The sequence below is a fragment of the Aquarana catesbeiana genome, linkage group LG02, assembly GCF_042186555.1.
Source record: "Aquarana catesbeiana isolate 2022-GZ linkage group LG02, ASM4218655v1, whole genome shotgun sequence".
NCBI lineage: Eukaryota > Metazoa > Chordata > Amphibia > Anura > Ranidae > Aquarana > Aquarana catesbeiana.
In genome coordinates, this window is record NC_133325.1 from 8,708,543 (window position 1) to 8,720,806 (window position 12,264).

General features: G+C 44.0%; 1 protein-coding gene across 1 annotated transcript; it reads right to left on the reverse strand.

Annotated features, from left to right (window-relative positions):
* Positions 1-11,054: 11,054 nt before the first annotated feature.
* LOC141126385 (olfactory receptor 52E2-like) lies at positions 11,055-12,005 on the reverse strand. Its single transcript, XM_073612333.1, has one exon. The coding sequence runs from the start codon at positions 12,003-12,005 to the stop codon at positions 11,055-11,057; it is 951 nt and encodes a 316-aa protein (XP_073468434.1).
* Between the last annotated feature and the right edge of the window lie 259 nt (positions 12,006-12,264).

Below are 12,264 nucleotides of genomic sequence, written 5' to 3' on the forward strand. Positions count from 1 at the left end.
CTGTGACATATATTAATGTGAAATTAATAAAATGATTAACAAAATAAATAGAAATTTTAGGTTTCATTAGATTCAATATTGGATTATAATTTTTCATGGAAGGAGCTGATTAATGTTGACAGTTATTCATTTTTTTAATCATTTGTGAATTATTCAGCTCAAAGCACAGTCCTGCCAAATACATAAAAATTATATATATATATATATATATATATATTTTAAATCTTTTTCAGCCATACAGCAATGGCATGTTTATCAAAACTTACCAAATTTTTGCTCCCGTTTTTCTATATTATTATTATTATTATTATTATACAGGATTTATATAGCGCCAACAGTTTACGCAGCACTTTACAACATGAGGGCAGACAGTACACTTACAATACAATTCGGTACACGAGGAATCAGAGGGCCCTGATCCTGAGAGCTTACAATCTAGAAGGGAGGGTCAAGTGGAAACAAAAGGTAATAACTGTGGGGGATGAGCTGATGGAGAAAATGAAAATCCAGTTGTTAGGTGGGGGTAGGGTAGACGTCTCTGAAGAGGAGGGTTTTCAGGGATCGTGGTGATCAGAGAGAGGGAGTGGATACTTAGAGAGGTTGCATGGAGTGCAAAGGTGAAATAAAACGAGGTCAAGGGTATTAAGAAAACGAGGTCAAGGGTATTGCCTTCGGCGTGTGTAGGAGCGTGTATCCACTGCTTCAGGTCAAAGGAGGGGGTTAGGCTGAGAAGTTTGGAAGGGGCAGGAGTGTTAGTATTAATAGGGATGTTGAAGTCCCCGAGAATGATTGTGGGGATTTCAGAAGAAAGAAAGTGGGGTAGCCAGGCAGAGAAGTCATCAAAAAAGGTTGATACTGGTCCAGGGGGCCTGTAGATTATTATTATACGAGATTTATATAGCGCCAACAGCTTTACAATGTATAAGGGGGACAACACAATTACAGTACAGATTAATACAAAAGGTACAGGAGGGCCCTGCTTGTAGAGCTTACATTCTAAAGGGAGGGGGTGGTGTAGATCACAGCCACAGTATCCTTAGAGAAACTGGAGAGAAAAGACGAATGCAGTGTGCTTCGAAAGAAGAGAGGGACAGAGAGGGAGGTGGGTGAAGTACCTGAAAGGTGCTATGTGGGGCTAGAAGGATTCCGACACCTCCTCCCTTACGTCCGCTGGATCTGGGGGAGCGAGTCCAGAGAAGACCATCATGATATAGGGCAGCAGAAGACGCAGTGTCGGATTCGTGGAGCCAGGTTTTGGTAATGGCGAGTAGGGTAAATGAGTTGGCGATAAAGAGGTCATGGAGAGAGGTGAGTTTGTTGCAGACAGAGCGGGAATTCCAAAGGGTACAAGAGAAGGGGAGTCTGCTCTTAGGGAGAATAGAAATGGGAACTAAATTGTATTGATTGCGGCTGCTACCAGAGGATGCAGGGTGATGGATGCATGGGGTACAGTTAAATGATGGAGGCCCAGGGTTTGGGGATATGTTTTTGGAGGTTAGGAGAAGCAAAGAGGGTGAGGGAGGTATTGTGAGAGTGGGATTTATATGAAGGGACATGGCCCAGGGTCTTAGAGTTTTTTAGTGTGTGTTGATTTAGAATTAGCAGGAGTTGGTGGGTGCAGTAATTAGGAGAGGACAGTGATATATGATATAGTGAGGGTGATATATATATGCTGTGGGGGGGAGAAGAGGGGTGAAGGAGAGATAGTTTAAAGATAGAGGACAGAGCTGTCAAAAGGAGTGGGAGAGAGTGCATTTTACAAGGAGAAAGAGCTGAAGGGGTAAACAAGGTCACCTGATGTCTGTCTGGTGTTTTTCAAAGTTTGTTCTTGTGTTCATTCGCTTTGTGCATTCGTTGAAGTGCAGAGTCAGAAGTGCTTCCACTTATAGAAATCGCCTCACTTTGAGATAGAGCCCTAGTTGCAAATGTATGCAAATGCTTCCCCCAAAAGAAGCTTACATTTATACTGATAGGGGTGGGTGGTGGGTGGATTTCAATTAGCAATCAAGAGGTAATAAAGGTTGGCTGGTTAACAGGGTAAAATTCTTACTTCAGAAACAGACTAGCAAGAGGGCACTAAAGTTAATGGGCCATAATTCTGGGTAAGACGAGGGAGATAATAAAGCATTGTAATGTGGTCAGGTCTACAGACTGTTAAGCAAAAATAACATACCAGCAATTATTAAGACACATACGCAAAGCAGATAGCAGTGTTTCAGGTTTTGGGTGGAGATTTGGGTTTAGTTAGCACATACAATAGCAATTTAGAGTAGGGAAAACAAATTCTTTTCCGTTTTCAATTCTGGGTGGATGGCAGTCAGCTGCAAACATACCTGCGAAGAGACAGAGAAGAAATCCTCAGACAAGTGCAGAGTCGGAAGTGCTTTCCACTTATAGAAATCGCCCCACTTTGAGATAGAGCCCTAGTTGCAAATGTGTCCAACTATACAACAAAATTAATAAAATGATTGAAAAGTAAAAAAACAAAAAAAAAGAAAACAAATTTACCAAATAAAGTTCCCATCTATAAAGAAAAAAAGACACAATGTGAAAATCATTGTTCTGTGTAAAGCAGCTGTATAAGTATCATTGCTAAACAATTATCTGCCTTTTATAAAAAATATATTCAGGTTATGAAAAAATAAAAAAATTACCAAATAAAGTTTACATTTTTTGCTACAAAAAAAAGAAATATTGTTTTGCCATGTAAAGTGGCCATAGAAGTATCATTTCTAATACTGATACATAGGAAATGTTCAGAATGTAGTCCGGTCAGGACTCTGCCTTACTAGACGGTGTCTGTGATTATAAAGCTTGTGTGATCTTCTGGGGACCCTTCATGGTGGTCAGATCATCTCATTATAATTAGGATGTGGATCCCATAAGAGTCACATAGACAGGCTGGGGAGATCCGACCTTCACCGGGAGGTTTTCTTCCTTCCTATGTGTTCCTTCCAGACATAATTCTATATTTTCTCTCCTTATGATCACAACTCATACAATTATTTCATCAGACTGAACAAAGAACCTCCAATATTTTGGCAAAGATGACTAATTCCAGGACATTACCACTGAAGGACCATAAAATATATGTAGACAATGAGTGGAGGAGTCTTTGGAATGATGCCAATAAACAACCCATTGCTGGTGTTGTATTGGGATGTGATGGTATAGTGGTTGTTTGAGTCATTATCAGGTCTTTTATTTTTCAGTTGGCGCAGAGCTGACTAAGCTCATAGAGATAAGCAAATTCAAATTCCCGAACACTTTATTAATTCTGAAGGGAAATTATTCAATTTTTGACCGGGTTTGATCCTTTGTTCCTAAAAGTCTGCTTGGAGTCTGTGAAACACAAAGTTAGCATCAAACTCCTCAGAAGTCTATGGGGGAGGGATAAATCTTGATCTTCTAAATTAAGGCCATCTAAAAGGCCGATAGTTAAGGTGTTGTCAAAAAATGGTATGGGGAGCTTGTCATGTTCATGGAAGGTAGCAAAAAAAGAGAGAAAAATACAAACAAAATACAAAGGTCTCTTTAATGCGACTTGCAGGGTGACTGCACCTTACCTGGTGGTGGAGTCTGAAGCATTGAGGAGGCCTCTCATACAGCCCTGGTTCCAGAGTCCCTGCTAAGGTGACAGGGTGGCACGAGTCTCATGCTGGCAGAGGCTGGTGTGCATCTGGAACACAGGAAAGGCGGAAGGACTAGCTCCAGAGGGGAATGCAGGAAGGCAGGTGCAGGGTAGGTACAAGACGGAGTCAGACGGTCCAGGTCAGCAACTAGCGAGCAGATCAGGTTGAAGTGGCAGGCAGGAGGGTAGTCAGGAGTTGGACCAAGGTCCCTAACAGCAGGACAGAAGAAGAGTAATCCAGGGACAAGCCAGGGGTCAGTACAGGCAGGGTTCAGGCAAGGTCAGAGGAAGGTCAGGTCGGCAACAGAAGAACAACAGTAACAGGTGACAGGAACATGGGAACGTAGTAGACCAAACGGCAGTGACACACTGCACTAGTGCAGTTCAAATAGCCCTTCTGGTGCTAATGCACGCTCACATTACTTAATACAAGAGATTCCATTCTTTTATCATTTTTGTTTTTTCCCTACCCTGCCCTGGTAAAGCAAATACAAGCAGGGACAGCAAGTTTAAAACGAAAACACTTACAAGCGATCATACCCATGGACTACTGGGTGTCAAGGATGTACAAGAGGTGGCCCAATATTCAATCAAGGTACCAGCCTGCCCTGTTGTGTCATGTCAGAGAAGGCCTATAGCCCAGAGGGGAGATTTGAGATGGAGAAGGTGACTTTTAATAAAAGAATCCGACCTGGATCACAGAAGAGAACAAGATTTTCTCCTCCTCTTATCTCTCCTCATTCCCTTTGCTAAGAAAATAATTTGACCCCCTAAAATGAATGTGGACTGAAGCAATTCTCTGTGCCTTTATCTCAATATTTGCCACTGTTCTCACCGCTTATTATCTCTACATTGTGTCTTACAATGTGGTGCCAGTGGGCAATTTGTCCAAGACAGAAGATGCAGAGTGTGAAGGTCCGGATCTGAACCTGTGACCTCTGCAGGGTGTGGCTGTAGCCCCTGAAATGCTGGACAGTTCCCTATCTGGTCCCTTGGACAGTCTTACCTTGTACCTTATTTCTTTGAACCTTAAACTCTTTTCTCCTCCCATGAATTTGCTGATTTAATCCGTGTTTCTGAACTTCCTGTTTACTCCCTCATGATCCCAACCTGCAACCACTTGTTACCGCACTTTGCTTACTGACCATGCTTCCGCTTGATCCCAACCTGTTCCCACATGTTACCGAACTTTGCATACTGATTACGCTACTGCTTGATCCCAACCTGTACCCACTTGTTACTGAACTTTGCTTACTGACTATGCTTCTGCTTGATCCCAAACTGTACCCACTTGTTACTGAACTTTGCATACTGACTATGCTTCTGCTTGATCCCAACCTGTACCCACTTGTTACTGAACTTTCCATACTGACTACGTTTCCACTTGATCCCAACCTGCAACCACTTGTTACCAGACTTTGCTTACTGACTATGCTTCTGCTTGATCCCAACTGGCAAACAATTGTTACCGAAATATGCTTACTGACTACGCTTCCACTTAATTCGAACCTGCAACCACTTGTTACCAAACTTTGCTTACTGACTATGCTTTAGCTTGATCCCAACCTGTACCCACTTGCTCTGGTGAAAGCTGGTTAGTTCTTAGACCCCATGCCTTGGGTGAGCCTGTGTCATCCACCAGGGTGACTTTCCACTGTACTCTTTCTGCTGGTAAGTGGGAACCTCTATACTGCTATATCTACTGGTCTCCGAGCCTGACCTCTGACCATGACTTAGAGCATGAGGAGCGATCTGGTATTCACCAGCCCTCCCCGTAAGGAGTGGTGGACTAAGCTGCAGGATGGCTCCTAGGCTGCGGCTTTCAGGTGGCTGACAAAAACAAATAAAAAATTACTCGTGTTCACACATTTTGGCCTATTCCAGCAGCTCACTTACAAACCATGTCCAAAGGCTATGGAACTGATATTCATGAAAAATGGGGTAAATGGGGATACAATAGGGGATTGGGGTGCTCCTGGACTGTGAAGTGCACCATCCATAGCAACCAGTGACATCACTCAGCCCCATTTATCTACTGGCCAGGAATCCCTGGCCTTATAAACAGTGGTGGCCACTCCATAATGGGCGCAGGGGCACCGCCCCCTTAATCCATGCGCCCGGCCCCTAATCTACATGCAGAGTAGGGATGGGCTTTATGTTCGGGTTGAACATGAGTTCGACTTGAACGTTGGCTGTTCGCCAGTTCACCGAACAGCGAACAATTTGGGGTGTTCGCGGCAAATTCGAAAGCCGTGGAACACCCTTTAAAAGTCTATGGGAGAAATCAAAAGTGCTAATTTTAAAGGCTAATATGCAAGTTGTTGTCATAAAAAGTGTTTGGGGACCCGGGTCCTGCCCCAGGGGACATGGATCAATGCAAAAAAAGTTTTAAAAACGGCCGTTTTTTTGGGAGCAGTAATTTTAATAATGCTTAAAGTGAAAAAATAAAAGTGTAATATTCCTTTAAATTTTGTACCTGGGGGGCATGTTTCCCGTGTTTAGAACAGTCTGACAGCAAAATTACATTTCTAAAGGAAAAAAAGTCATTTAAAACTACTGGCGGCTATAGTGAATTGTCGGTCCTAAAATACACATGAAAGTTCATTGATAAAAACGGCATGGGAAATCCCCACAGGGGAACCCCGAACCAAAATTAAAAAAAAAATGCGTGGGGGTCAACCCAAAAACAAGGGCCTCATCCCCACAACCCTTGCCCGGTGGTTGTGGGGGTCTGCCGGCGGGGGGCTTATCGGAATCTGGAAGCCCCTTTAACAAGGGGACCCCCAGATCCCGGCCCCCCCTGTGTGAATTGGTAATGGGGTACAAATGTACCCCTACCATTTCACAAAAAAAGTGTCAAAAAGGTAAAAAACACAAGAGACGTTTTTTGACAAGTCCTTTATTAATTCCTTCTTCTTTCATCTTCTTTCTTCTGATCTTCCTTCGGTGTTCTTCTTCCTCCATCTTCTTCTTCTCCATCTTCTTCTTCTCCATCTTCTTCTTCTTCATCTTCTTCTTCCTCCGCTCTTCTCATCCCGCATCTTCCTCCGGCCTTTTCTCCGCTCCGTCTGCACTATCCGCCTCAGTGGGAGTCTTCTGCCATGTGACGTTTTGGTTCTTCTGACACTTCTTATATAACGGAGGGCGGGGCTACCCGGTGACCCCACCCTCCTCTGATGCACGGGGAGTTCTCTATGGCTTTCCCCGTGTTGTCAGAGGGGGCGAGGTCACTAGTTTACGTAACCGGGTGACCCCGCCCCCTCTGACAACACAGGGCATGCCATATGGATGTCAGTGAACAAGTGTCAGAAGAACCAAACACACAGGGGAAGACTTACACTGAGGCGGATCGTGCGGACGTAGCGGAGAAGAAGTAGGAGGAAGATGCGGGACGAGAAGAGCGGAGGAAGAAGAAGATGGAGAAGAAGAAGATGGAGGAAGAAGAAGAACACAGAAGGAAGACCAGAAGAAAGAAGATGGAAGAAGAAGAAATTAATAAAGGACTTGTCAAAAACCGTCTCTTGTGTTTTTTAACCTTTTTGACACTTTTTTGTGAAATGGTAGGGGTACCCCATTACCAATTCACACAGGTGTGGGCCGGGATCTGGGGGTCCCCTTGTTAAAGGGGGCTTCCAGATTCCGATAACCCCCCCGCCCGCAGACCCCCACAACCACTGGGCAAGGGTTTTGGGGATGAGGCCCTTCTCCCCATCAACATGGGGACAAGGTGCTTTGGGGGGACCCAAAAGCACCCTCCCATTGTTGAGGGCATGTGGCCTGGTATGGTTCAGGGGGGGTGCTCTCTCGGCCCCCCCTCTTTTCCTGCGGCCTGCCAGGTTGCGTGCTCGGAAAAGGGTCTGGTATGGATCTTTGGGGGGACCCCACGCCATTTTTTAAAAAATTTTGGTTCGGGGTTCCCCTGTGGGGAATTCCCATGCCGTTTTTTATCAAAGAACTTTTATGTGTATTGTCGGACCGGCAATTCAATAATAGCCGCAAGTAGTTTTAAATGACTTTTTTCCTTTGAAATGTCATTTTGCTGTCAGACTGTTCTAAACACGGGAAACATGCTGCCCTTTACAGGCATACTATAAACACCCCCCAGCTACGAAATTTAAAGGGATATTACACTTTTATTGTTTCACTTTAAGTATTAATAAAATCACTGCTCCCGAAAAAAACGGCCGTTTTTAAAACTTTTTTTTGCATTGATCCATGTCCCCTGGGGCAGGACCCGGGTCCCCAAACACTTTTTATGACAATAACTTGCATATAAGCCTTTAAAATGAGCACTTTTGATTATTCATGTTCGTGTCCCATAGATTTTAACGGAGTTCACGTGTTCGAGCAAATTTTTTGCCTGTTCGCATGTTCTGGATGCGAACCGAACCGGGGGGTGTTCGGCTCATCCCTAATGCAGAGCGCCAGACGTATGGATTTCAAGAAAGGGTGGGTTCGAGGCGCAGAACACTGCTCCCTCATCCCACCCATTTGTGAGGCATTAGCAAATGAATATTCACTAATGTTTTCCGGCTTCTCCTCCAAGCCAATCAGGAAGATTGGCCAGGGAGTCTTAGGACTAGTGGGCCATTGGGTCTCAGGACCCACTTCCTGTTCAGAGGAGAAGAAACAGTCCCTCGGCAAGCTGGAGCGTGGAGCAGCATTGGCCTCCTAAGACTGATCGCCGCCTTCCCAGGTCCATAGAGCTCGCACTGGGCACCGTCCTCCTAGCAGGGCCCATAGCTCCATCGAGCGGGTCCTCACAGTCAGAAGCCCGGGCTAGGAGGGCGTATTGGCCCCAGCTATCAGAGATTGTCCTGATTTCAGATGGGAGGATGAGCGGGAGCCGATGTGGAGAGCGGGGAGCAGTGTGAGTACCTAGGCCGAGGAGTGGTGGTATGTGCAAGTGAGGGGGGTGGGTTTGTTTGCCGCCCCCCCAAAATATTGAGCACCAGCCGCCACTGCTTAAAAGCAAAGGGGCGGAGATAGCTTGACATGAACTCAAGGTTCAGTCCGAACTTCAGCTCTGGCTGTTCAGGTGTTCAGATGAACATTTACCTGTTCGGCAGTATAATGTATAATCGCGGTATTATTTCTGCTATTACACATGAGAGCTTCCCTCTGTCAATGGTTGTTAAGGACACCGGCAGGGGCAGGCTCAGCGAATCCTTAGCAACCAGTTAGGTCACCAACCTCATTAGTTTGGTATATAGGATTTGGAGACACATTTTGTGCACATTCACTCTGTTTAAAAGGCACCTATACAAGCACCAAATGTTTGTTGGGTAAAAAATAAATAAAACATTCCTTGACCTGGTGGCAGCTTGGCATTCAAAGATTTTGTATGTGATATTCATGTCTTATTTAATTGAAATAAAAAAATCTTCATAAGAGATGAAGTGCCAAAATACACTTTATTTAGTGACATGGGCTTGAAGTTGTTGGTGTGAGATCCATTCATAGTATTTTAGATGGTTCCTTCTGATATTTTTGCCCTGCATATACTGTACCACCATTGGCATTTCTGTAAAGTATCTCTCTAATCATTTCATTTTTAGGTGAAGTGGGGAAGATTAGACCCCTTGCCAAGTTTTCAGTTCTGGTGACAACAATTACACCAAATAGGGTGTGAGAGAAGATCTGCAACAGTGACATATTAGTTGTGTAGTGTCCAAGTTCAGCTTTAAAGTCTGAGATGTGATAATGAAAGGTATAAGCAGAGCAGTGTAGTGTACAATAGGGAGATGAGGCAACCTCTCAACAAACACAAATTCTAGAGATCAAGAGGTTTCCTACACCCAAGTCTCATTCATTGGAAGCAGAATTTGAAGCTTCACCAGAAACACTTCAATGTTTGACACTAGCTTTCCATTATATTCGATAGTGCACCCTTCACACAGGAGTTGGGGACCTTTGACAACATCTATCACCCATGTACTATGCCATCTTAAGATCTCTACATTAGCAATTTGATAACAATTTATATCTTCAACCATGTGAATTCTAGGATTCTCACCACCACAGAATTCTTGCTACCATGGATGGGATGATAGTGTGGTAGACAACAATGTATACCTTTAGCCATTTGAATCGAAGGAATCTCACCCACAGTCTTCTTGCCACTATGGGTGGGATGATAGTGTGGTGGACAACAATTTATACCTTCAACCATGTGAATTCAAGGATTCCCACCCCCACAGACTTCTTGCCACCATGGATGGGATGATAGTGTGGTGGACAACAATTTATACCTTCAACCATGTGAATTCAAGGATTCTCACCACCAAAGACTTATTGCCACCATGGATGGGATGATAGTGTGGTGGATAACCATTTATACCTTCAACCATGTGAATTCAAGGATTCTCACCACCACAGACTTCTTGCCACTATGGATGGAATGATAGTGTGGTGGACAATTTACACCTTTAACCATGTGAATTCAAGGATTCTCACCACCAAAGACTTTTTGCCACCATGGATGAGACGATAGTGTGGTGGACAACAATTTATACCTTCAACCATGTGAATTCAAGGATTCTCACCACCACAGACTTCTGGCCACCATGGATGGGATGATGGTCTGGTGGTCCCACAAATTTCCCACCTCCCATCCTGGTCTTGGATAAACAACAAATGCCATTGACACTTCTTTTGGAGATTGGATGAAGGTGTCTGTGCCACTTGTGTTGATATAAATGTTGGGGTATCTTCCTGACATTCATTGGAGTTGAAGAAGTGGATTGGATAAGCTAAGAAATGTCTTCAACATTACAGAACAAGTCCACCTGAATGCAGTGGTGGCACTACCCCCCCCCCCCCATTCGCTATTGTCACACAACTTGGTGGGATCGGGGCGCAGTGCCATGCGTTTCACAAGCCCACTCTTTTTGAAGCCTATTAGAGCCTCTGGCTCTATTCACATGCTTAAACCCCCCCTCCCCTATTGGAATCCATAGTCCAGGGCCCTGTATGTAGATCTAGGGGCCTGGCGCATGGATGGGGGGTGGCGGCTGTGTGCCCCTAATGGACGGGCCACTACTGCCTGAATGTATAGAACTACTGCTAGCTATACCATGACCTGAATAGATGAAAACCTTCACAGACATCTCTTCTCTCCTTTCCTTTTCCTCTCTTCTCTCCTTTCCTTTTCCTTTTCCCTTTCCGATTCCTTTCCAGGTATTAAAGAGTTTGATTGTTCACACAGGAAAGTAAAGACAGTAATATAAAAAATCAAACCAGTACAAATTACAGATTCGCAAAAAACGCGACAAAAATCACGGCAAAATTGCGGTAAAATCGCGCAATTTTCTGCCTGAAAATGCTACGCTCTGGTGTGAATGGGGCCTTAAAGGTGGTCGGTTGTCATAGTTCTGTTCTTTGCAGTGTTTGTTGAGTAAGTTCAGCAAAATATGTCCAATTATTAATGAAATCTGGACTTTTGTGGACAAAATAATTTCAGAATGTTTCTCTGGATCTCTTTGGTTTTTATTCCGTATATTATTGGGTTCAGCATTGGAGGAACAATTAGGTATAGGCTAGATATGATCATTTGGGTGGAAGAAGCTATGTTCCCCCCAAACCTTTGAGTGAGAAAAGAGAAAAGAGCTGGGATGTAAGCCAAAAGAATGACGCAAATATGGCTGACGCATGTACTCCCGACTTTGTGTCGGGCCTCTCGGGATGGGAGGTTGAATACAGCAATGACAATCTTTAAATATGACACTGTAATGCCCATGATATCTACTATATCCACAAACATTATCACTGCTAACCCATACACAATGTTAATTCTGATGTCTGCACAGGCCAGCTTAGCCACAGACATGTGTTCACAATAAGTATGTTCAATCATATGGCTCCTGCAAAATGGCAGCCTCCTAATGAGGAAAGGAAGTGGAAAAATCAGAAGAGTTCCTCTTATGACCACAGTGACTCCAATTTTTGTGATCAATGGGTTGGTCAAGATGGTGGAATATCTCAGTGGCTGGCATATGGCAACATAGCGATCAAAGGCCATTGCCAAGAGGATAGAGGAGCCCATAATGGAGAAGGAATGGATGAAGAACATCTGAACCAGGCAACCCTCAGAGGAGATCTCTTGGAGGTTGAACCAGAAGATCAGGAGCATCTTGGGAAGGGTAGCATTGGACTGTACAAGGTCTGTTAACAACAACATGGAAAGGAAGAGGTACATGGGCTGGTGGAGGCTCTCCTCTGCTTTAATGGTAAGCAGGACACTAAAATTGGCCAACAACGTTATCAGGTACATGGAGAAGACGGGTAATGAAATCCAGACCTGGACATCTTCTAAACCAGGAATTCCAATCAGGATGAAATAAGAGGAGCTCTGATTATCACCACCAGTTGTCATGACTCCAAGATGTCCAACATGTAGTCTTCCAATGTTATACTTCAGGGACTTTTCTCCACCAAGATAAAAACTATTCTGCAGAACACAAAACATGAGAAAAGAGGTTCCATCTTTTTTTTTCTTCCTAAATGGAAATGCTTTTATTGGAAATATTATCAACAGCCAATTTATCATATTACTGGCACTCCTAATCTCCATAACAAAGTTATAGGTTGAAATGTTTCCATAATGTCTTCAAGAAAATAAAAGGGATGGTAGA

Excerpts from the sequence above, each read along its gene's own strand:
- LOC141126385 (XM_073612333.1), bottom strand. The coding sequence starts at position 12,005 with ATGACAACTGGTGGTGATAATCAGAGCTCCTCTTATTTCATCCTGATT.